This window comes from Diuraphis noxia, unplaced genomic scaffold (genome assembly GCF_037042655.1).
Source record: "Diuraphis noxia isolate RWA-SAM2 unplaced genomic scaffold, SU_Dnox_SAM2 contig0012, whole genome shotgun sequence".
Lineage (NCBI taxonomy): Eukaryota > Metazoa > Arthropoda > Insecta > Hemiptera > Aphididae > Diuraphis > Diuraphis noxia.
Window position 1 is genome coordinate 1862159 of NW_028301722.1, and position 20722 is coordinate 1882880.

The 20722-nt window shown below is 27.7% G+C and overlaps 7 protein-coding genes and 1 long non-coding RNA gene across 8 annotated transcripts; 5 read left to right on the forward strand and 3 right to left on the reverse strand.

Moving 5' to 3' along the window:
* The first annotated feature begins 309 nt into the window (after positions 1 to 309).
* On the forward strand, positions 310 to 1062 carry LOC149054086 (uncharacterized). The gene has a single exon (XM_089230657.1). It carries the CDS (start codon positions 310 to 312, stop codon positions 1060 to 1062), a length of 753 nt encoding a protein of 250 aa, XP_089086783.1.
* Positions 1063 to 4904: 3842 nt separating this feature from the next.
* LOC149054087 (uncharacterized) lies at positions 4905 to 8390 on the reverse strand. The gene is made up of 2 exons (XR_016192344.1): positions 8016 to 8390; positions 4905 to 5281 (listed from the first exon to the last, which is right to left on the reverse strand). It is a non-coding gene; the product is annotated as an uncharacterized LOC149054087 (long non-coding RNA).
* Positions 8391 to 8474: 84 nt separating this feature from the next.
* LOC149054088 (uncharacterized) lies at positions 8475 to 9857 on the forward strand. The gene is made up of 4 exons (XM_089230654.1): positions 8475 to 8945; positions 9128 to 9262; positions 9334 to 9530; positions 9637 to 9857. The coding sequence occupies exons 1-4, from the start codon at positions 8907 to 8909 to the stop codon at positions 9791 to 9793; spliced, it is 528 nt and encodes a 175-aa protein (XP_089086780.1). The 5' UTR covers positions 8475 to 8906; the 3' UTR covers positions 9794 to 9857.
* Positions 9858 to 10649: 792 nt separating this feature from the next.
* On the forward strand, positions 10650 to 13733 carry LOC149054089 (uncharacterized). The gene has a single exon (XM_089230673.1). The coding sequence runs from the start codon at positions 10702 to 10704 to the stop codon at positions 12955 to 12957; it is 2256 nt and encodes a 751-aa protein (XP_089086799.1). The 5' UTR covers positions 10650 to 10701; the 3' UTR covers positions 12958 to 13733.
* Positions 13734 to 13948: 215 nt separating this feature from the next.
* LOC149054090 (uncharacterized) lies at positions 13949 to 15028 on the reverse strand. Its single transcript, XM_089230674.1, has one exon. The coding sequence runs from the start codon at positions 15026 to 15028 to the stop codon at positions 14018 to 14020; it is 1011 nt and encodes a 336-aa protein (XP_089086800.1). The 3' UTR covers positions 13949 to 14017.
* A 148-nt stretch (positions 15029 to 15176) lies between these two features.
* LOC149054091 (uncharacterized) lies at positions 15177 to 15819 on the reverse strand. Its single transcript, XM_089230677.1, has 3 exons — positions 15687 to 15819; positions 15355 to 15530; positions 15177 to 15269 (listed from the first exon to the last, which is right to left on the reverse strand). The coding sequence occupies exons 1-3, from the start codon at positions 15817 to 15819 to the stop codon at positions 15177 to 15179; spliced, it is 402 nt and encodes a 133-aa protein (XP_089086803.1).
* Positions 15572 to 16511, forward strand: LOC149054092 (uncharacterized). Its single transcript, XM_089230676.1, has one exon. It carries the CDS (start codon positions 15865 to 15867, stop codon positions 16501 to 16503), a length of 639 nt encoding a protein of 212 aa, XP_089086802.1. The 5' UTR covers positions 15572 to 15864; the 3' UTR covers positions 16504 to 16511.
* A 1109-nt stretch (positions 16512 to 17620) lies between these two features.
* LOC149054093 (uncharacterized) lies at positions 17621 to 18373 on the forward strand. Its single transcript, XM_089230675.1, has one exon. It carries the CDS (start codon positions 17621 to 17623, stop codon positions 18371 to 18373), a length of 753 nt encoding a protein of 250 aa, XP_089086801.1.
* The last annotated feature ends 2349 nt before the right edge of the window (positions 18374 to 20722 follow it).

The following is a 20722-nucleotide window of genomic DNA, read 5'->3' on the forward strand; positions in this document are numbered from 1 at the left end:
GCTGCTAATTTAAACACAATTAACTCTATAAAAGTTATGTGTAATATAGCACATGGGTCATTCAACAATCAACTTCAAAGTCATTCAATATATGAGTTTTTCCCTAGTGGAAGAACTGGATCGAAAGTAGTTCAGTCGCCACCAAATTTGATATATTACAGATTAAACAAAACAGTCATTAATTCAATAACTGTACAGTTAGTTGATCAAAACAATAATCCGATCGATAACTTTAATGAGACATTGACAGTTGCTCTGCATATTAAGCGTCACTAGTTTCATTATTAAATTTATATCTCAGATATTAGAATGTACGAGTCAGTCACTTTAAGTTTAACCGGGGACAAAACCACATTATCTGCAAATTATTTTCCGTCTATAAACCTTTACGAAGATTCAGAAATTGCTTTGTTATGTTTGCAGACATTTAATTCATTCCCGAATATCAATAAACATAATAATAAATTTGCTATAGAAGTAGGTGATCATAATAATAATAATGATCGTATGTGGTGTTATATTAAACTGGAAGAGGGATGTTATGAAATTAAAGATATTAAGCATCGCGTTAAGGAACAAATAAATATTTATAATGAAAAATTCAAAACTCAGTTAACATGTGACATTTCGGTTGATCCTAACGATTTCAGATCAAATATAAAATGTAATGGAATACTACACTTTGAGATTGCACATAGCATGGCACCTGTATTGGGTTTTGAAAAACGAGAATATAAGCCAGAGTATGAAAGACTCTTATCTACTCATAGATCGGAAAAACCTATGAATTTAAACACAATTAATTCTATAAAAGTAATGTGTAATATAGCTCAAGGATCATTCAACAACCATCTTCAAAGTCATTCGATTTATGAGTTTTTCCCTAGTGAAACGCTAGGATCGAAAGTAGTACAGTCACCGTCAAATTTAATATATTACAAATTGAATAAAACAAATATTGATACGATAACCGTTCAGTTAGTTGATCAAGATCATAAATTGATTAACAATTTTGGTGAGGCATTGACAATCGTGTTACATATTAAACGTTACGGATCTTGATATGGGATTAAAATTCAATATAAATCCGCTACTTCAGATCAGTTCAACTAGTCATAAGACTAAAGTGGTACCGGTAACATCAAATAAAGTAAAAAAATTGACGTTGAAAAATAAAAAAATTTTGCAAGCTCTAGGTTATCAATTAAAACAAAATGCCTGAAAGTGATATTTTAGATATAAGTTCACGGTACGAGACGGATTCTAAAATAACGAAAATTGAATATCATTCATATACACCGTACACAACATCGTTTAATAATAATGATGAAATACGAATATCAGTACAGCAAACAGATGTTTATCCGTATCTACACGAGAGCTTAATTTTTTTAGAAGGAACAATATCTGAACCTGATAAAGTGAAACTGTGTAATAATGGTTATTCATACCTCTTCGAACAAATACGATTAGAAATAAATGGAATAGAAGTAGATAGCACACGTGTTCTTGGAATCACAAGCTCGCTGAAAGGATACTTATCTGGTACACCAGATAACTATAATTGTTACGAAAATTCTGGCTGGAATTTGAAAAATGGAACACAATTAACAAACGATAAAGGTGAATTCAGTGCTTGCATTCCATTGAAATATTGGTTAGGACTGTTTGAAGATTATAAAAAAATATTAGTAAATTCAAGATTGGAATTAATATTAACTCGAAGTCATACTGATTTAAATGCGTTAAGTCTTAAAAGTGATATAGTTGCTGCTTCAGGTAAAGTTGTATTAAATAAAATAGTCTGGAAGGTTCCGCATATTACTGTTGATGATGAAGAAAGGTTAAAGTTATTGAAACTTGTAGAAAAAAAAAAAAGTTTGTTTATTCCTTTTAGATCTTTTGAAACTTTTGAATATCCTGAACTCGGGACTACTAAAAAAGTAGTATGGAACTTGAAAACCGCTTCAAAATTAGAAAAACCACGATTTATTATAATTGGATTACAAAAAGGTCGTAAAAATACACTAACAAAAGATTGTAGTATATTCGACCATTGTAATCTAACGAACGTTAAAGTATTTCTAAACTCGATTGCATATCCGTATGATAATTTGAATTTAGATTTTTCAAAAAATAATTTTACATTATTATATGATATGTATACATCGTTTCAAGAATCGTATTACGAAAAAAGTATACGGAACCCTATATTGAGTCCATCTACTTTTCTATCGAACGCACCCATTATAGTTATTGATACTTCAAAACAGAATGATATAGTGCCCTCGTGTTTCTTATGGCCATGTTTGGAATACCCATAGGTTTTCGAGAAATCGATAATATAGCGAAATACGAGCAAATTCAATTCAAACATTTAGTCATACGGTGTTTAAACGAAATCGTCCGTATATGTGCCCCTTGAACAAAAATATTTACCGTCTGTTTTTTTTTATTATTTCGCTAACCACACACTGTCGCTATTCTGGGTTTAAGTTTACCTAAAAAAGCCACTTTTTTTGTTTTTTCAAAAACCTACCTCCCTCGTGTTTCTTATGGCCATGTTTGGAATACCCATAGGTTTTCGAGAAATCGATAATATAGCGAAATACGAGCAAATTCAATTCAAACATTTAGTCATACGGTGTTTAAACGAAATCGTATGTATATGTGCCCCTTGAACAAAAATATTTACCGTCTATATTTTTTTATTATTTCGCTAACCACACACTGTCGCTATTCTGGGTTTAAGTTTACCTAAAAAAGCCACTTTTTTAGTTTTTTCAAAAACCTACCTCCCTCGTGTTTCTTATGGCCATGTACGACACACCTATAGGTTTTCGAGAAATCGATAATATAGCGAAATACGAGCAAATTCAATTCAAACATTTAGTCATACGGTGTTTAAACGAAATCGTCCGTATATCTTCCCCTTGAACAAAAATATTTACCGTCTATATTTTTTTATTATTTCGCTAACCACACACTGTCGCTATTCTGGGTTTATGTTTACCTAAAAAAGCTACTTTTTTAGTTTTTTCAAAAACCTACCTCCCTCGTGTTTCTTATGGCCATGTTTGGAATACCCATAGGTTTTCGAGAAATCGATAATATAGCGAAATACGAGCAAATTCAATTCAAACATTTAGTCATACGGTGTTTAAACGAAATCGTCCGTATATGTGCCCCTTGAACAAAAATATTTACCGTCTGTTTTTTTTTATTATTTCGCTAACCACACACTGTCGCTATTCTGGGTTTAAGTTTACCTAAAAAAGCCACTTTTTTAGTTTTTTCAAAAACCTACCTCCCTCGTGTTTCTTATGGCCATGTATGGAATACCCATAGGTTTTCGAGAAATCGATAATATAGCGAAATACGAGCAAATTCAATTCAAACATTTAGTCATACGGTGTTTAAACGAAATCGTCCGTATATGTGCCCCTTGAACAAAAATATTTACCGTCTATTTTTTTTTATTATTTCGCTAACCACACACTGTCGCTATTCTGGGTTTAAGTTTACCTAAAAAAGCCACTTTTTTAGTTTTTTCAAAAACCTACCTCCCTCGTGTTTTTGCAGCATTTTCACCTCTATAAATTACCACCTTTCTCGGAATTTTGAACTGTTTTACTAGTTCTTTTGATATAACATCATAGTTAACTTTGACATAAAACCCATAGCTCATAATTTCATGTAAATGTGTAGCATAAGTTTTAGATTTTTCGTAACTATTAAATTCACTAGACTTATTTTTAGGAGTTAAAATACATTCAAAATCTGCATAAATAACAATTGGTATTCTCTGTGTATTTTTATAGTTTTTAAAATAAATAAAATCATCATCCCCCTTTTCAAACATTATTGGTCTCCCTAATTGGTTCTTTCTACAATTATGCTGGTGTTCACTCAACCCTTTCTTACCCCAAAGTTTGCTTTTACATGGCTTTTCACTAAAAGTAGTAAAACATCTTTTACAGATAATTAATCTGGAACAGTTTTTAGTTTTCTGACTTCTAATAAATCTTGAAAAATTTTTTATATAACAATAGTGTGATGTGTTATTATTATTAAACAAAAGTAGATCAAAATGTTTTTTTCTTTCAGTATTACAAATATATAGAGGGAAAATATGTTTTTTATCATTTAAACTATAAATATTAATTGATACATTATTTATACGTTCAAATTTTTTTATCTGACTGATTGGTGTAGGAAAATCTATACATTTAAAATCTAAGCCACTTTTTTTTTCTAACATTTCAAAATATTTCTTATTAAAATAAGTTTTATTTGAACGATTGTCAAACTTTGATAGTATTGAATATTTAAAACATTTAACATCATTATTTTTTACATTTATGACTGCTCTTTTATCTTTGATATATTCAGGAAGATCTAGATACGTTCCTCCTCTGAGAGGATTTACTATATTAATTCTCAATTGTAATGCATCTATTGTTTTAAGTGACCAGCCAGAAGCTTTTGCTAAAAAATCATCTTCTTCACTTAATAATTTATTGAACATCCCATTCAGTAATTTATTAAAATCAGAGGAATTACATGCAAGTGTATTAGAGGTTTTAAATGCTATATCCTGTACTTCTTGTGTGATAATTCGTTCATATACACTATCTACATATAAATTAAATTTTATAGATGTTTGTAGACATGATTCCTTTAACTTTGGAATTATTTTGTCTAAAGTATAGTTAAAAAAAGTGTGTAGTCTAAAAATTTTAAATTATTCTTAACTATAAAAGTTTTTGAACATTTTTTAAATCTTTCAATTTCAAATATTCCTTCATCAGCATATGTCATTCGCTGACGTTTTGTCACCATTTTTCTTTTCATAATTAAGCTGAAAATAAATTAAATGAAAAAAAAAATATAATAAACAATAATAATATTGTAATCACTTTATTATTTTTTATAGTATAAATCATACAATATTCAGCAAACCTAAGCAACTAGTTTAAAAAAAAAGAAATTAAAAACTTAATTATTATTTAATAAATCATATAGGTATGATAAATGCAATATACAACTTTGTTGGCATCGATAACCTATATGATTAGATTCATCGTAATCACCTTTAATTTCTTTTTTTTTTTTTAATAAATTTTCCCTAGTCGACTTCAGGTTTGTTTTTTTGATTTTAATATTAATATCGTTAATCATTTTTTTAAATTTTTTTTCTTCTCTTTCACCATATTTCTGATTTTCCACCTGTTGTTTCAACACTTCATTAATTTCTGTTTTGATGTATGATGTCATGTTTCTGCAAATTATATAGATATTTGCAAACTATCTGCTAGTAATAAAATATTAAAATAGTAACACACATCATCATTAAATAATAATTGTTTTTATTTTTACAAGCAAAAAAACATAGCTATAAACATTAAATTAAAATCATAATTTCTTAGAAAAGTAAATGTCATGAAATGTTTGACAACGTATCATCATATCCATACTATATCTTTCTCCATAACAGATTTCCATTTTTCTAACATAATCAATATATTTATTATCATATTTATTAAATATTTCTCTTTTTTCTTTTAAAGAAAACAATTTATCTCTTAATTTATTGATTTCAAATTCATTTGATGATGAACATATCCTGATTAAATAAATGTTATGTTTTATTTCTTTAATTTTTTTTATTAATTTCTTTCGTTTCTAATAGTTTTTATTTTTACAAGCAAAAAAACATAGCTATAAACATTAAATTAAAATCATAATTTCTTAGAAAAGTAAATGTCATGAAATGTTTGACAACGTATCATCATATCCATACTATATCTTTCTCCATAACAGATTTCCATTTTTCTAACATAATCAATATATTTATTACCATATTTATTAAATATTTCTCTTTTTTTTTCTTTTAAAGAAAACAATTTATCTCTTAATTTATTGATTTCAAATTCATTTGATGATGAACATATCCTGATTAAATAAATGTTATGTTTTATTTCTTTAATTTTTTTATTAATTTCTTTCGTTTCTAATATATTATTTTTATTATCTTCAATATTCCCTAATCTTAATGATTCCATGGTTTGTAAATTATATTGATATTTATTCATAAGTTCATCTTTGTTTTTTGAATCCATTGTCTGTAATATTATTTCAAATTCATTAATGTTAATACACAGTATGTTAAATCATAGAAACATAGACGGAAAAATCTAATTATAAAATATGTTAAACAACTGTATTGTATATAATATAATTTTTATCTGAATTAAATTAACTTTATAAAAATAAAAAATTAAGTTTAAAAATGTAGGTACACATATTATATATAACTGCGTATTTGTTGTGTACTAAATTTATTTTTCTCCTGTCTAATGTTAAATGAATACATACAATTTGTCATAGATAGATATATTTTTTTATATCTAATAGCAGCCAGTCTTATTGAATACTTATTAGAATTAGAATATTATACTACCTATTTAAATTATTAAAAGTTAACTCAAATTGAGATATTTTTATGTAAATATTGAATATTATACTATAAAGTTTAAAAAATATAGGTACACACATCATATATTACTTAAACCTGTGTATTTGCTGTATAATAAATTTATTTATTTTTCCCTTGAATAATGTTAAATGAATACATAAAATTTAATAAAGATAGATGGAAAAAATGTAATAAAATATATTAACCAACTGTATTGTACACAATTTAATTTTTATCTAAATTAAATGGACTTTATAAAAATATTATCATGAAGTTTAAAAATGTAGGTACACAAATATATATTACTTATAACTGTATACTTGTTATATACTAAATTTATTTTTTCCCTTGAATAATTTAAATGAATACCTACAATTTAATATAGAAAAACTGTAATAATCTAATATATTATTAATCAACTGTATTGTATGTAATTTAATTTTTATCTAAATTAAATGAACTTTATAAAAAGATATAATCATGAAGATTAAAATGTAGGTACACATATTAATATATATTACTTATAACTGTGTATTTGTTGTATACTAAATTTATTTTTTCTCCTGTCTAATGTTAAATGAATACATACAATTTGTTATAGATAACTATATTTTTTATATCTAATAGCAGACAGTCTTATTGAATACTTATTAGAATTAGAATATTATACTACCTATTTCAATTATAAAAACTTAGCTCAAATTGAGATATTTTTATGTAAATATTGAATATTATACTATGATATTCATGAAGTTTAAAAATATAGGTACACACATCATCTATTACTTATACCTGTGTATTTGTTGTATATTAAATTTATTTTTTTCCTTTGAATAATTTTAAATGAATACCTACAATTTAATATAGAAAAAAAATGTAATAAAATATATTAACCAACTGTATTGTAAATAATTTAATTTTTATCTAAATTAAATGAACTTTATAAAAACATAATCATGAAGATTAAAATATAGGAACACATATCATATATTACTATAACTGTGTTCAATGTTAAATGAATACATACAATTCATTATAGATAGACATATTTTTTATATCTAATAGCAGACAGTCTTATTGAATTCTTATTAGAATAAGAATATTATACTACTTATTTCAATTATAAAAACTTAGCTCAAATTGTAATATTTTTATGTAAATATTGAATATTATACTATGATAATATAACATTTTTTTATATTATTGATATCAAATATTATAAAATAATAAATATTGCGTTCGGTGATAATATTAAGCGGTGATAGTGCTAACTGTTCTATGGTGATAGAGACGGTATATATTTTTAAGGTTATGTTCGTTAATAGTAGATTGCTGATGTGTAATAAAATGTAATTACTATCTTATAAATATGATGTTAACATTTTATCATATAATATATAAACATAGATAATATTATCATAAAACTATATTATTATAATGATGATGTGTTTAAATCATTGTTATTCTGTTTCTAGTTTTTTTTAAAAATAGGAGTAAAGATTAAAAGTTTTAATAAAATAATAAAATAGGTACTTACATAGTTAGTGTTGAAGTATTCTAAGTCTGACTGTTGACTGTTTTCTGAGTCTGGCTGACGGTTGCTATTGTTGTTGAAGATGTTTTACGTTTTTGATGGTCTGTTCTGATGTAACTGTTTTGCTGGAGAGTCGAGGATGGTTGCTGTTCTGTAGCTTCTTGGTCTGTTAGAGCTGCTGGTGAACTGATGACTTTATGTTTAAAAATTCGGTGTTTTATACTAGAGTTTAACCCTCTCTTTGAACATTGAGTATTAGGTACCTCTCATAATCCTGAGATGATTGTACATTATATTACTTAATACCATTCTCTTTTGTCCATGTAAGAACATGTTTGTAGTCTTTCATGCAAATTCTTATTACATTATTATATGAGAAGTCTATTTGAATATATACATTCTAATTTATTTTAAATTATATTTGATATTTTAACCAGTTCATATAATGTCTTGTTCATATATAATCATTTTTTTTTTGGAAATGTTTTTTCAGGTCATTGCTATTAACCTTTAACGTTTTTATATCTGAAATCCGGTTCATACTAATTATTTTTTTGATTCTAATAAATGTTAATATTATATACATATATTATACTATTATTGCTTATATTACATATTTGTTGAAAAGTCTTTTGAGGTCATTAACGTTGTTATATCAAATCTGATTTTCAAGGCGGGTGATTATTTTAGATCCTGTTTCTTTAATAATTCATATAATGCCACTTGTGTTCATGTAAAACAAGTTTGTAGAAAGGTTTTTCAAGTCATTGCTATTAACATTAGCATTTTACATATATAAATTATTGTGGTAGTGGCTAATATCTGTGTATAAAAGCCAATGTAAAACCATTAACGTTCATCAGTCCTCAACACAGTCTACAACGCAGCTCAAAAATGTCTTATAGAACATCAATTATTTCTTCAGAATCAGAGGTAAGTAAAGTTTTTTTAAAAACCAAATAACAAATTGGAGGTCAGTCGTAACACTACTCAACGTTATGGTTATAATTATTAAGAAACATAAAAAAATAAAATATGTTTCTTTTAGATATCAGTTATAAAACCACTTGTACATTTTTAAATAAAAAAAAAAATATTATTTTTATGATCCATAGAATGAACATTTCAGTGAATCCGTTGACTCTAAAGTTAAACCGTTAGCATCAACATCTAAAACAAAAACCACTTTAAAACGTGGTGTTGAGAAGACGAATGAAAAAAAATCTACAAATAAGAAGCAGATGAAAATGGTTAGTTAAATTATTTTTTATTATAAATAAAATATATATATATATATATAAATTATATTTTTCATTTATAGAATGCATCATACAGAGACAATGTTGGTGATCGTTTAAGATCAGAAGAATATGATGAGGAAGTTTTCAATTCGCTAACTTTTCGACAAGGTGACGGTTTAATTACGATAAAAACTACATTTGAGGAGAAGCCAACAGATTACTGGGTGATAACACATTATAAATGTTCAAATATTGAAAATGTTCCGGTTAAGGATAGGTAAATAATTTATAATTAATTTACCTTTTTTAAACTATTGTTAATCTTTTTCAATAGGTATTTTTATTATCACTTCATTTCATGATTTAAAAAATAATAATTATAGGTGGAAGTTTAGTGAAGCTGGTGTTAAGTTGTATACAAGCGAAAAGTCAAAAGACCAGACATTGAATGTAAGCTTGAATCAGACCATGCAGTCAATATTTGACACGATGCTACAAGACCCAGGACGTCGTACAATCAAAAGTAAAATAATAGGCTAATTATTATATGTTTTTTTAAAAAATGAGTTTTTTATTGAATAAACAATACAATATATTATATAAATATTTGTTTATTTTATACTATTAAATCCTGAAGTATTAAGTCTGACATTGTATTAAAATGGTATTGTAATATTTCATATAGGAATGATGTGTCATCGTTTTGCAGATGAGTGTAATAACTAAAATCATAGTTTTGTATATACTGGTTTGTGAATTCATTTCTCTGACAACTGATAGGTAGACCACGGACGTCGTTTTTTATTAGATCGTAAGCTGTGTTAAATGTAGCTTGGTAACTTGGTAGACGTTTCTGTTTTTCTGCAATGTAGAGATCTACACAATGTTGAAGCTGTTTAAGTCTACATAAATCTATATGTGATAAAGTGATATAATCATCATTGATATGTAAAGTAATTGAACTCTGCTTAACATTAGTTGAATATGTAAAGTTATCAGATATTTTTGTTCGTCTACATCTGGTGTGTAAATTATTAGTAATTGAAATGTAATTAGATTCAGACATGAGTGTAAACCATTGTTCTAAGTTTAAAGTAATTATCTTCTTTGATAATTTACATTCTAATAACACAATAATCGAAATTTGTTTATTAATTAATAAACCGACTGTAACGCTCTTCTTACTATACGGACGAATGTCGAAGGTTGATTTTGATACGATTATAGGTAGAACCATGATGAATAATATTTATAGTAATGTTTCAGACTATCAATATGAAAAAATCTAGTATAATGTAACTGATGGAACATATACTTTGAACTGAGGTTTTTTTTCATCAGTAAACATATTATATACTAAATCTGTTGTAAAAAAAAAATGGTAAAAACAGTTCAAAATTCCGAGAAAGGTGGTAATTTATAGAGGTGAAAATGCTGCAAAAAAATTTATGGAAAATATGATTGTTATTGGAAATAATATTAATAAAATTTATCAAACAAATAAACCGATGAATAAATTAACTAAAGAAGAAGAAAGTAATTTTAAAAATACTAAGTTTTGTGGAAAATGTTCGAGACATTTTAAAAATAATAATTTAATTAAAGTTCGAGATCACTGTCATTTTACTGGTAAATATAGACAATGTCTTTGTCTTCAATGTAATTTTGAAATAATTAACCCCTCATTCGTACCAATTTTCTTCCATAATTTATCGTACGATAGTCATTTCATAATTCGGGAACTTGGTTGTAATGATAAAGATATTCACGTTATTCCTAATTCGTCAGAAAAATATATATCCTTTAGTAAAGAAATCGCACATAGATTTAGTATTAAATTTGTCGATACATTCCGTTTCATGAGCGAATCATTAAGTAAACTTGCATTAAATTTATCTGAAGATAAGTTGAGGTTTAGAGAAACTCTTAAAAATTTTTCCATGAAAGCATTAGATCTAGTCACTCAAAAAGGAATCTTCCCTTATGAATATGTCGATAGTTGGAGTAAATTAGATGATACTTTCTTACCATCAAAGTCTGAATTTTATAACTCTTTGACAGACGAAAAAATAAGCGATAAAGATTATATGCATGCTAAAAATATATGGCGAACATTCGATATAAAGACTTTAGGTGAGTATAGCGATCTTTATTTAAAGACTGACGTTACCATACTGGCTGACGTGTTTGAAAATTTTAGAGACTTATGTTTATCTACTCTCAGATTAGATCCTGCTCATTACATGACTGCTCCTGGATTTGCTTTTGATTGTATGCTTAAGTACACTAAGGTAAAATTGGAAAGGTTAAAGGATTACAACATGCTCCTCTTTTTTGAAAACTCAATCCGGGGGGGCATTTGTCAATCAACTAAAAGATATGTTAAAGCAAATATACCAAATATTGAAGGACTGGACTATAATTCGAATGAACCAATCACATGGATTACATATCTTGACTGTGTAAATTTGTATGGTAAATCTATGTTAACAGAATTGCCTTTCAAAGATTTTGAGTGGGTTAATGATCTCAATATCGATGTCACTAAAATTGCCGATGATTCAGAAGTTGGGTATATATTAGAAGTTGATATCGAGTACCCTAAGTATTTACATAAAAGTCATAATGATTTCCCATTTTTACCCATTAATGAGTGTCCTCCTAATTCTAAAGCTAAGAAATTGCTTACTACATTATCATCAAAAAAAAACTATATAGTACATTATAAAAACTTAAAACAGGCGATTTTAAACGGTATTAAAGTGACGAAAATTCATCGAGCTATTAGCTTTTCACAAAGCAAATGGATGGCATCATACATTGAATTGTGTACAACTATGAGAGTTGAAGCTAAAAACGAGTTTGAAAAAAATTTTTGGAAGTTGTTAATCAATAGCGTTTTCGGTAAATGTATGGAAAATGTTCGCGCAAGAACTTCTATAAAACTTGTTTCATCAGCAAAAAAAGCTAGGAAATTAATGGTTAAAACTAATTTTAAAGACAGAACTATATACACTGAGAATCTTATGGCTATTCATCAGCGTAAGGAAATCATTAAATTTGACAAGGCAATTTATGTAGGATTCGCAATTTTAGATGTTTCAAAAACATTTATGTATGACTTTCATTATAATGTAATGAAAAAAAAATATGGTGCTAAAATTAGTTCTTTGTATTCAGATACTGATTCGTTGGTATACGCTATCCAAACAACAAATTTTTTCGATGATTTAAAAAATAGTTTACTACCATATTTTGATACATCTAATTATCCTAAAGACCATTATTGTTTCAGTGAGACACATAAAAATCAACCAGGATATTTTAAGGATGAAATGAAAGGAATAATTCTAAAAGAATTTGTCTCATTAAGACCGAAATTATATGCGTATAAAACTGTACATAGTGTTGAGGAAAAAAAAGCAAAAGGTGTAAAAAAGTATATAATTAAAAATCACATGAAATTTGAAAATTACATGGATATATTAAATGCATTTATAAACCATATAACTGTTGAGGATAAACAAACTCATAGAAAAATGAATTTTATTCAATCCAATAAACATATTGTCCATTCGAAAACTATGACTAAGCTTGTTCTTAGTGCTAACGATGATAAACGTTATATAATGGATGATGGGATTAATACATTGGCTTATGGCCACTATAAATTAAAAAACTTTATATATCCGCAATCGAAATAAACAAAAAGCGCTATCTATCAGTATTATATAATGTTTTAATTGTTAAATGTTTCATGTAAATAAACAAATTTTTATTGTTATCAAAGAAAAACAGTAAAAAGGTAAAATATAATAATATGATAAAAATAATATAATATAAAATTTTATTTTAATATATCTGACAACGTTATCCATGAATTATAACTTGTATCAAAACCTAACCACTTGACAAACATTTTATTCCCAACTTTTTTTATAACACGTTCAACAAGAAAGGTGTTTGGAAAATCAGTTAATTTAATTTCTTGTTCATAAAAACCACCTAAGATTATATTGTTCGATTCATCTTTTAATTGATACGTTACTGGATTTGTATGTAAAATTTTTGAAATTGTAAATATTTCTGTCGTCCAATTTGGTGTGTATCCCTTATCAAATATATGTTTATATTTAGATATTCTTACTTTGTCATTAATTTTAAATTTTGGTTTGTATAATGTTTTGATATTTGTATGTGTGTTAAGTTTAATTTTGTTTGCATCCATTCGAGCTTCACTTGGTGTACATTTAATTGTTCTATGTTTTGTATTATTATAGTTTTGTATAATTTTTGATATTGTATTATACCAATTCCATGTACCTGTTGCAGTAAAATGTTTATATATTTTATTTTTAAGAGTTTGTATTACACGTTCACAAATTGAACACTTAATGACACTGAATGAACTATAATGTTTAATTTTATATTTTTTCATTAAATCTTGAAATTGATTATTATAAAATTCTGTACCATTATCTGTCTGTAACAATTTTGGATTAGCTTTTTTCAATATATTAAACATAGCTTTTGTACATTCCTCCGCTGTTTTATTTTTCAATGCTTCTACCCATACATACTTGGTAAATGTATCAATTATGATTAAAATGAATTTAAAACCTTTATTTTGTCTAGAATGTGACTGCATGTCTATTAAATCAGCTTGCCAGAGATCATCTTTAAACCGTGTAACTACGCTACGTCTAGGAAATATTTTTCTCGCTGGTCGATGTAGCTCATTAGCTATATTCTCTAAGGTTGTCATTATACTATAATATTCCTCTCACGTAATTCTTCTAAAATAGATATGATTTCATTACTAACGCCAGTATTACCAACTCTTTGTGATGATGTTAAAAGATTTAATCTAGTTACTAATTCATTTGGATCATCATAATAAACTAACTGTGTTTGAGGTATTACATCTTTATATAAACCAGAACCTTTCTTAGCATGTGGTGATGCAGTAAAATTAAACATATTTTCAACTGGAGGATCTACAGACATAGAACTGTTTGCTGTAGGGTTAAAATCAAATGGTTCATTTGTTATGGTTGTATTATTATGAACGTTACTACGTTTAGCACTCGAACTAGATAAATGTTCGTTTAATTGTTTAAAGCTTATCCGAGGAGCTCTAGAGTTATTAATTTTAACTATTTCTTCGTTTAACTGTTTTTCTTCATTTTTCATTCTTTCGTAGAGAGGTTTTACAACGGTCGCCCATTTATGAAACTTTGAGGTTTTTGGTTTCCCATCCGCTTTTAAATGAACTCGAGAAGTTTTCAAAATATCGTAATAAGATTCCATATCTTGTATAGTTGTATTTTTTGGTTCTTTCTCACATAATAAAGACTGTAGTCCTAATGTCCATGGATAGTATTTATTAAGCAGCTGTAAGTTACCATGGCTAAAAGTTACAGAGTAATCTCCTATTTTGTAAGAATCACTAGTTCTATCATAATGTAAACCATAAGATTTATCATAACGTTGTGATTTAGGACGTTCAAAAAAATTTACAAATGTCGAATTTAATTCATCATCTTCATTTTCTCCACTAGTGTATGAGGTTTCTGCATTTTTATAATCAGCTAGTTGTAAGTTACACGATGTATTTTTTTCTATTTTTGTACTGAGTGGTTCAGTTATTGGTTTAAATGCTTCACGGAAATAGTTATCTGAATCTATAATACCACGTTTCATTTCCATTATTTTTCGTTTAATATTTTTTTTTGATATTATTAAATTTTTCAGCAAAACTTTTTCTTTGTTCATAGTAAATAATAAACTCAATATTACTGTATCGTATGACCACTGGCAAGACTATGTAGATAATAACAATGTTACATTATATATATATTATATATATATAATTATTTTATTTTAATAAACGTATGAAAACCACATCTATATCTTCCTTCATTCATTTCTCGAGTTTTATCAATAACCATAAACCCATAATCACTTTGATTCCAACATAAATGAGAAATTTTCCGAAATTCTGAGAAATCCATATCTGTCGACGAATGATCATTGAATATATGACGTAAATTCATGTCATCTTGTTTCAGAATTATTAAAAAGTTTGAGTTATCTCTTACCAACTGTTTTGGTATTTTAGAATATGTTTGTGCTAAATAAAATACGGAGCTAGCACCTGAATGTCTACAGATGCTAAAGTATTCTCTAATAACAGACTGTGAGTCACATATTACATCATCAAAAATTATAATAGAATTTTTCTTAGTTAAGTTAGGTTTTATAACTTTATCTGCGTTTGTAAATATGAACAAATTAGCACCTTGTATATCATCCATTATTTTTTTTAACAAAACATATTTTTCTTGATTAGAGGTTTTAGAGTATAAATAAATATTTTCAAATCTTAACCCGTTTTCATGTGTGATTAGATTGTACATTATATTTGTTTTACCCGATCCACTAGGACCAACTAATATAGCACGTATAGTATCAGGTAATAACGAACCATGTCTTGATGGTTTTTTCGATATTTGTACATCTACGTTTATTATTTCTAATTTATCTTTCTGTTCAATTAAATCCATTTTCTTATAAATACTCAAAGATTTTTATTTTATATTCAGTTATTGATGATGCGTTCAACTCGAAAGTGTAAATCGAAAAAGACTGGTAAAGGTATTGTAAACTCTCTTATAAATAGTCTTCCGTTTGAATCTCATGTTCCAGGTTATCAGTTTTGTGGGCCAGGTACAAAATTAAAAAAAAGATTAAATCGTGGTGACATAGGAATAAATCCATTGGATACTGCTTGTCGTGATCACGATATTGCGTATGCATCTAGTAAAAATTTAAACGATAGACATAAAGCTGATGAAGTGTTAGAAAATCGTGCTTGGGAAAGATTTAAAGCTATAGATACTCCTAAAAAGGAGAAAATTGTTGCGTATGCAGTAACAAACGCGATGAAAGCTAAAAGAAAAATAGGAATGGGTTATAAAAAGAAACGTGCTACAAAAATAAAAAATCTTATGATAGCAGTAAAGAAAAAAAGAATGTCTAAGAAAAAAAATGGTAGCAAAAGACTGATTTTACCACCGAGACAAACAGGAGGTGTAATTCCCTTAATACCTATATTTGCGGGATTGTCAGCACTTGGTAGCTTAATGTCTGGAGGTGCTAGTGTGTATAATGCAATTCAAAATTCAAAAAGAAAAAAAGGTAGTGGTTTAAATTTAAACAAAAACAAGGTATGGAAAAAAAACTGTTAAATACGCTACCTAACAGACCGCTTTCGTCAGAAGATATTATAAAATGTATAACAAAGTTGAAAATCAATCATTTCCGTGGAGTGTTTTCACGTGATAACTTACCTAAAAAACCGTATGTAAATGAATGTGGTATTTTAAACTTAGATATATCTTCAGGTAATGGAAGTCATTGGGTAGCGTTTCATAAAAATAAAGATAAAGTAGTATATTTTGATAGCTTTGGTGATTTACCTCCACCAATTGAATTACAACACTATTTTAAAGAGTATAAAATAATATATAATTATTCTAACTATCAAGATTTCAATTCATTCAACTGTGGACATTTATGTCTTGAATTTTTATTATGCATGAATCTGTTACATTAAGTTTGACTGGAAACACAACTTTATTATCCACGAATTATTTCCCACCTCTTAACGTTTACGAGGATTCGGAAATAGCTTTGTTATATTTGAAAACACGAAATTTATTTCCAAACATAAATTTAACTAATAACCGACTGGAGATAGATGTAATTCCGTCATTAAATCATGCGCATAAACAAAAAACGTTTATATGTATTTTGGAAGAAGGATGTTATGAAATTGAAGATATTAACAACAAAATTAAGAAAGAGTTATATCACTTCAATAATGAATGGGGAACACAGCTAACATTCAACGTATCTATTGATCACGTCGATTTTAGAACATACATTAAATGCAATGGAAGACTAAAGTTAAATGTTCCAAACAGTATAGCATCTGTTTTTGGATTTGAAAAGAGAACCTATGGACCATTACATGAAGATCTTCGTTCGGGAAAAGCTGCTAATTTAAACACAATTAACTCTATAAAAGTTATGTGTAATATAGCACATGGGTCATTCAACAATCAACTTCAAAGTCATTCAATATATGAGTTTTTCCCTAGTGGAAGAACTGGATCGAAAGTAGTTCAGTCGCCACCAAATTTGATATATTACAGATTAAACAAAACAGTCATTAATTCAATAACTGTACAGTTAGTTGATCAAAACAATAATCCGATCGATAACTTTAATGAGACATTGACAGTTGCTCTGCATATTAAGCGTCACTAGTTTCATTATTAAATTTATATCTCAGATATTAGAATGTACGAGTCAGTCACTTTAAGTTTAACCGGGGACAAAACCACATTATCTGCAAATTATTTTCCGTCTATAAACCTTTACGAAGATTCAGAAATTGCTTTGTTATGTTTGCAGACATTTAATTCATTCCCGAATATCAATAAACATAATAATAAATTTGCTATAGAAGTAGGTGATCATAATAATAATAATGATCGTATGTGGTGTTATATTAAACTGGAAGAGGGATGTTATGAAATTAAAGATATTAAGCATCGCGTTAAGGAACAAATAAATATTTATAATGAAAAATTCAAAACTCAGTTAACATGTGACATTTCGGTTGATCCTAACGATTTCAGATCAAATATAAAATGTAATGGAATACTACACTTTGAGATTGCACATAGCATGGCACCTGTATTGGGTTTTGAAAAACGAGAATATAAGCCAGAGTATGAAAGACTCTTATCTACTCATAGATCGGAAAAACCTATGAATTTAAACACAATTAATTCTATAAAAGTAATGTGTAATATAGCTCAAGGATCATTCAACAACCATCTTCAAAGTCATTCGATTTATGAGTTTTTCCCTAGTGAAACGCTAGGATCGAAAGTAGTACAGTCACCGTCAAATTTAATATATTACAAATTGAATAAAACAAATATTGATACGATAACCGTTCAGTTAGTTGATCAAGATCATAAATTGATTAACAATTTTGGTGAGGCATTGACAATCGTGTTACATATTAAACGTTACGGATCTTGATATGGGATTAAAATTCAATATAAATCCGCTACTTCAGATCAGTTCAACTAGTCATAAGACTAAAGTGGTACCGGTAACATCAAATAAAGTAAAAAAATTGACGTTGAAAAATAAAAAAATTTTGCAAGCTCTAGGTTATCAATTAAAACAAAATGCCTGAAAGTGATATTTTAGATATAAGTTCACGGTACGAGACGGATTCTAAAATAACGAAAATTGAATATCATTCATATACACCGTACACAACATCGTTTAATAATAATGATGAAATACGAATATCAGTACAGCAAACAGATGTTTATCCGTATCTACACGAGAGCTTAATTTTTTTAGAAGGAACAATATCTGAACCTGATAAAGTGAAACTGTGTAATAATGGTTATTCATACCTCTTCGAACAAATACGATTAGAAATAAATGGAATAGAAGTAGATAGCACACGTGTTCTTGGAATCACAAGCTCGCTGAAAGGATACTTATCTGGTACACCAGATAACTATAATTGTTACGAAAATTCTGGCTGGAATTTGAAAAATGGAACACAATTAACAAACGATAAAGGTGAATTCAGTGCTTGCATTCCATTGAAATATTGGTTAGGACTGTTTGAAGATTATAAAAAAATATTAGTAAATTCAAGATTGGAATTAATATTAACTCGAAGTCATACTGATTTAAATGCGTTAAGTCTTAAAAGTGATATAGTTGCTGCTTCAGGTAAAGTTGTATTAAATAAAATAGTCTGGAAGGTTCCGCATATTACTGTTGATGATGAAGAAAGGTTAAAGTTATTGAAACTTGTAGAAAAAAAAAAAAGTTTGTTTATTCCTTTTAGATCTTTTGAAACTTTTGAATATCCTGAACTCGGGACTACTAAAAAAGTAGTATGGAACTTGAAAACCGCTTCAAAATTAGAAAAACCACGATTTATTATAATTGGATTACAAAAAGGTCGTAAAAATACACTAACAAAAGATTGTAGTATATTCGACCATTGTAATCTAACGAACGTTAAAGTATTTCTAAACTCGATTGCATATCCGTATGATAATTTGAATTTAGATTTTTCAAAAAATAATTTTACATTATTATATGATATGTATACATCGTTTCAAGAATCGTATTACGAAAAAAGTATACGGAACCCTATATTGAGTCCATCTACTTTTCTATCGAACGCACCCATTATAGTTATTGATACTTCAAAACAGAATGATATAGTGCCCTCGTGTTTCTTATGGCCATGTTTGGAATACCCATAGGTTTTCGAGAAATCGATAATATAGCGAAATACGAGCAAATTCAATTCAAACATTTAGTCATACGGTGTTTAAACGAAATCGTCCGTATATGTGCCCCTTGAACAAAAATATTTACCGTCTGTTTTTTTTTATTATTTCGCTAACCACACACTGTCGCTATTCTGGGTTTAAGTTTACCTAAAAAAGCCACTTTTTTTGTTTTTTCAAAAACCTACCTCCCTCGTGTTTCTTATGGCCATGTTTGGAATACCCATAGGTTTTCGAGAAATCGATAATATAGCGAAATACGAGCAAATTCAATTCAAACATTTAGTCATACGGTGTTTAAACGAAATCGTATGTATATGTGCCCCTTGAACAAAAATATTTACCGTCTATATTTTTTTATTATTTCGCTAACCACACACTGTCGCTATTCTGGGTTTAAGTTTACCTAAAAAAGCCACTTTTTTAGTTTTTTCAAAAACCTACCTCCCTCGTGTTTCTTATGGCCATGTACGACACACCTATAGGTTTTCGAGAAATCGATAATATAGCGAAATACGAGCAAATTCAATTCAAACATTTAGTCATACGGTGTTTAAACGAAATCGTCCGTATATCTTCCCCTTGAACAAAAATATTTACCGTCTATATTTTTTTATTATTTCGCTAACCACACACTGTCGCTATTCTGGGTTTATGTTTACCTAAAAAAGCTACTTTTTTAGTTTTTTCAAAAACCTACCTCCCTCGTGTTTCTTATGGCCATGTTTGGAATACCCATAGGTTTTCGAGAAATCGATAATATAGCGAAATACGAGCAAATTCAATTCAAACATTTAGTCATACGGTGTTTAAACGAAATCGTCCGTATATGTGCCCCTTGAACAAAAATATTTACCGTCTGTTTTTTTTTATTATTTCGCTAACCACACACTGTCGCTATTCTGGGTTTAAGTTTACCTAAAAAAGCCACTTTTTTAGTTTTTTCAAAAACCTACCTCCCTCGTGTTTCTTATGGCCATGTATGGAATACCCATAGGTTTTCGAGAAATCGATAATATAGCGAAATACGAGCAAATTCAATTCAAACATTTAGTCATAC

What these genes read in the sequence shown, in the direction of transcription:
- LOC149054086 (XM_089230657.1), top strand. Translation starts at nt 310, where the DNA reads ATGTACGAGTCAGTCACTTTAAGTTTAACCGGGGACAAAACCACATTA.
- LOC149054088 (XM_089230654.1), top strand. Translation starts at nt 8,907, where the DNA reads ATGTCTTATAGAACATCAATTATTTCTTCAGAATCAGAG. An exon ending in TTATTTCTTCAGAATCAGAG is followed by an intron (nt 8,946 to 9,127) that starts GTAAGTAAAGTT and finishes TATGATCCATAG; the next exon opens with AATGAACATTTCAGTGAATC. An exon ending in ATAAGAAGCAGATGAAAATG is followed by an intron (nt 9,263 to 9,333) that starts GTTAGTTAAATT and finishes TTTCATTTATAG; the next exon opens with AATGCATCATACAGAGACAA.
- LOC149054089 (XM_089230673.1), top strand. Translation starts at nt 10,702, where the DNA reads ATGGAAAATATGATTGTTATTGGAAATAATATTAATAAAATTTATCAA.
- LOC149054090 (XM_089230674.1), bottom strand. Translation starts at nt 15,028, where the DNA reads ATGAACAAAGAAAAAGTTTTGCTGAAAAATTTAATAATATCAAAAAAA.
- LOC149054091 (XM_089230677.1), bottom strand. Translation starts at nt 15,819, where the DNA reads ATGGATTTAATTGAACAGAAAGATAAATTAGAAATAATAAACGTAGAT. An exon ending in AGTTGGTCCTAGTGGATCGG is followed by an intron (nt 15,531 to 15,686) that starts GTAAAACAAATA and finishes TCATATTTACAA; the next exon opens with ACGCAGATAAAGTTATAAAA. An exon ending in CTAAAATACCAAAACAGTTG is followed by an intron (nt 15,270 to 15,354) that starts GTAAGAGATAAC and finishes ATTCGTCGACAG; the next exon opens with ATATGGATTTCTCAGAATTT.
- LOC149054092 (XM_089230676.1), top strand. Translation starts at nt 15,865, where the DNA reads ATGATGCGTTCAACTCGAAAGTGTAAATCGAAAAAGACTGGTAAAGGT.
- LOC149054093 (XM_089230675.1), top strand. Translation starts at nt 17,621, where the DNA reads ATGTACGAGTCAGTCACTTTAAGTTTAACCGGGGACAAAACCACATTA.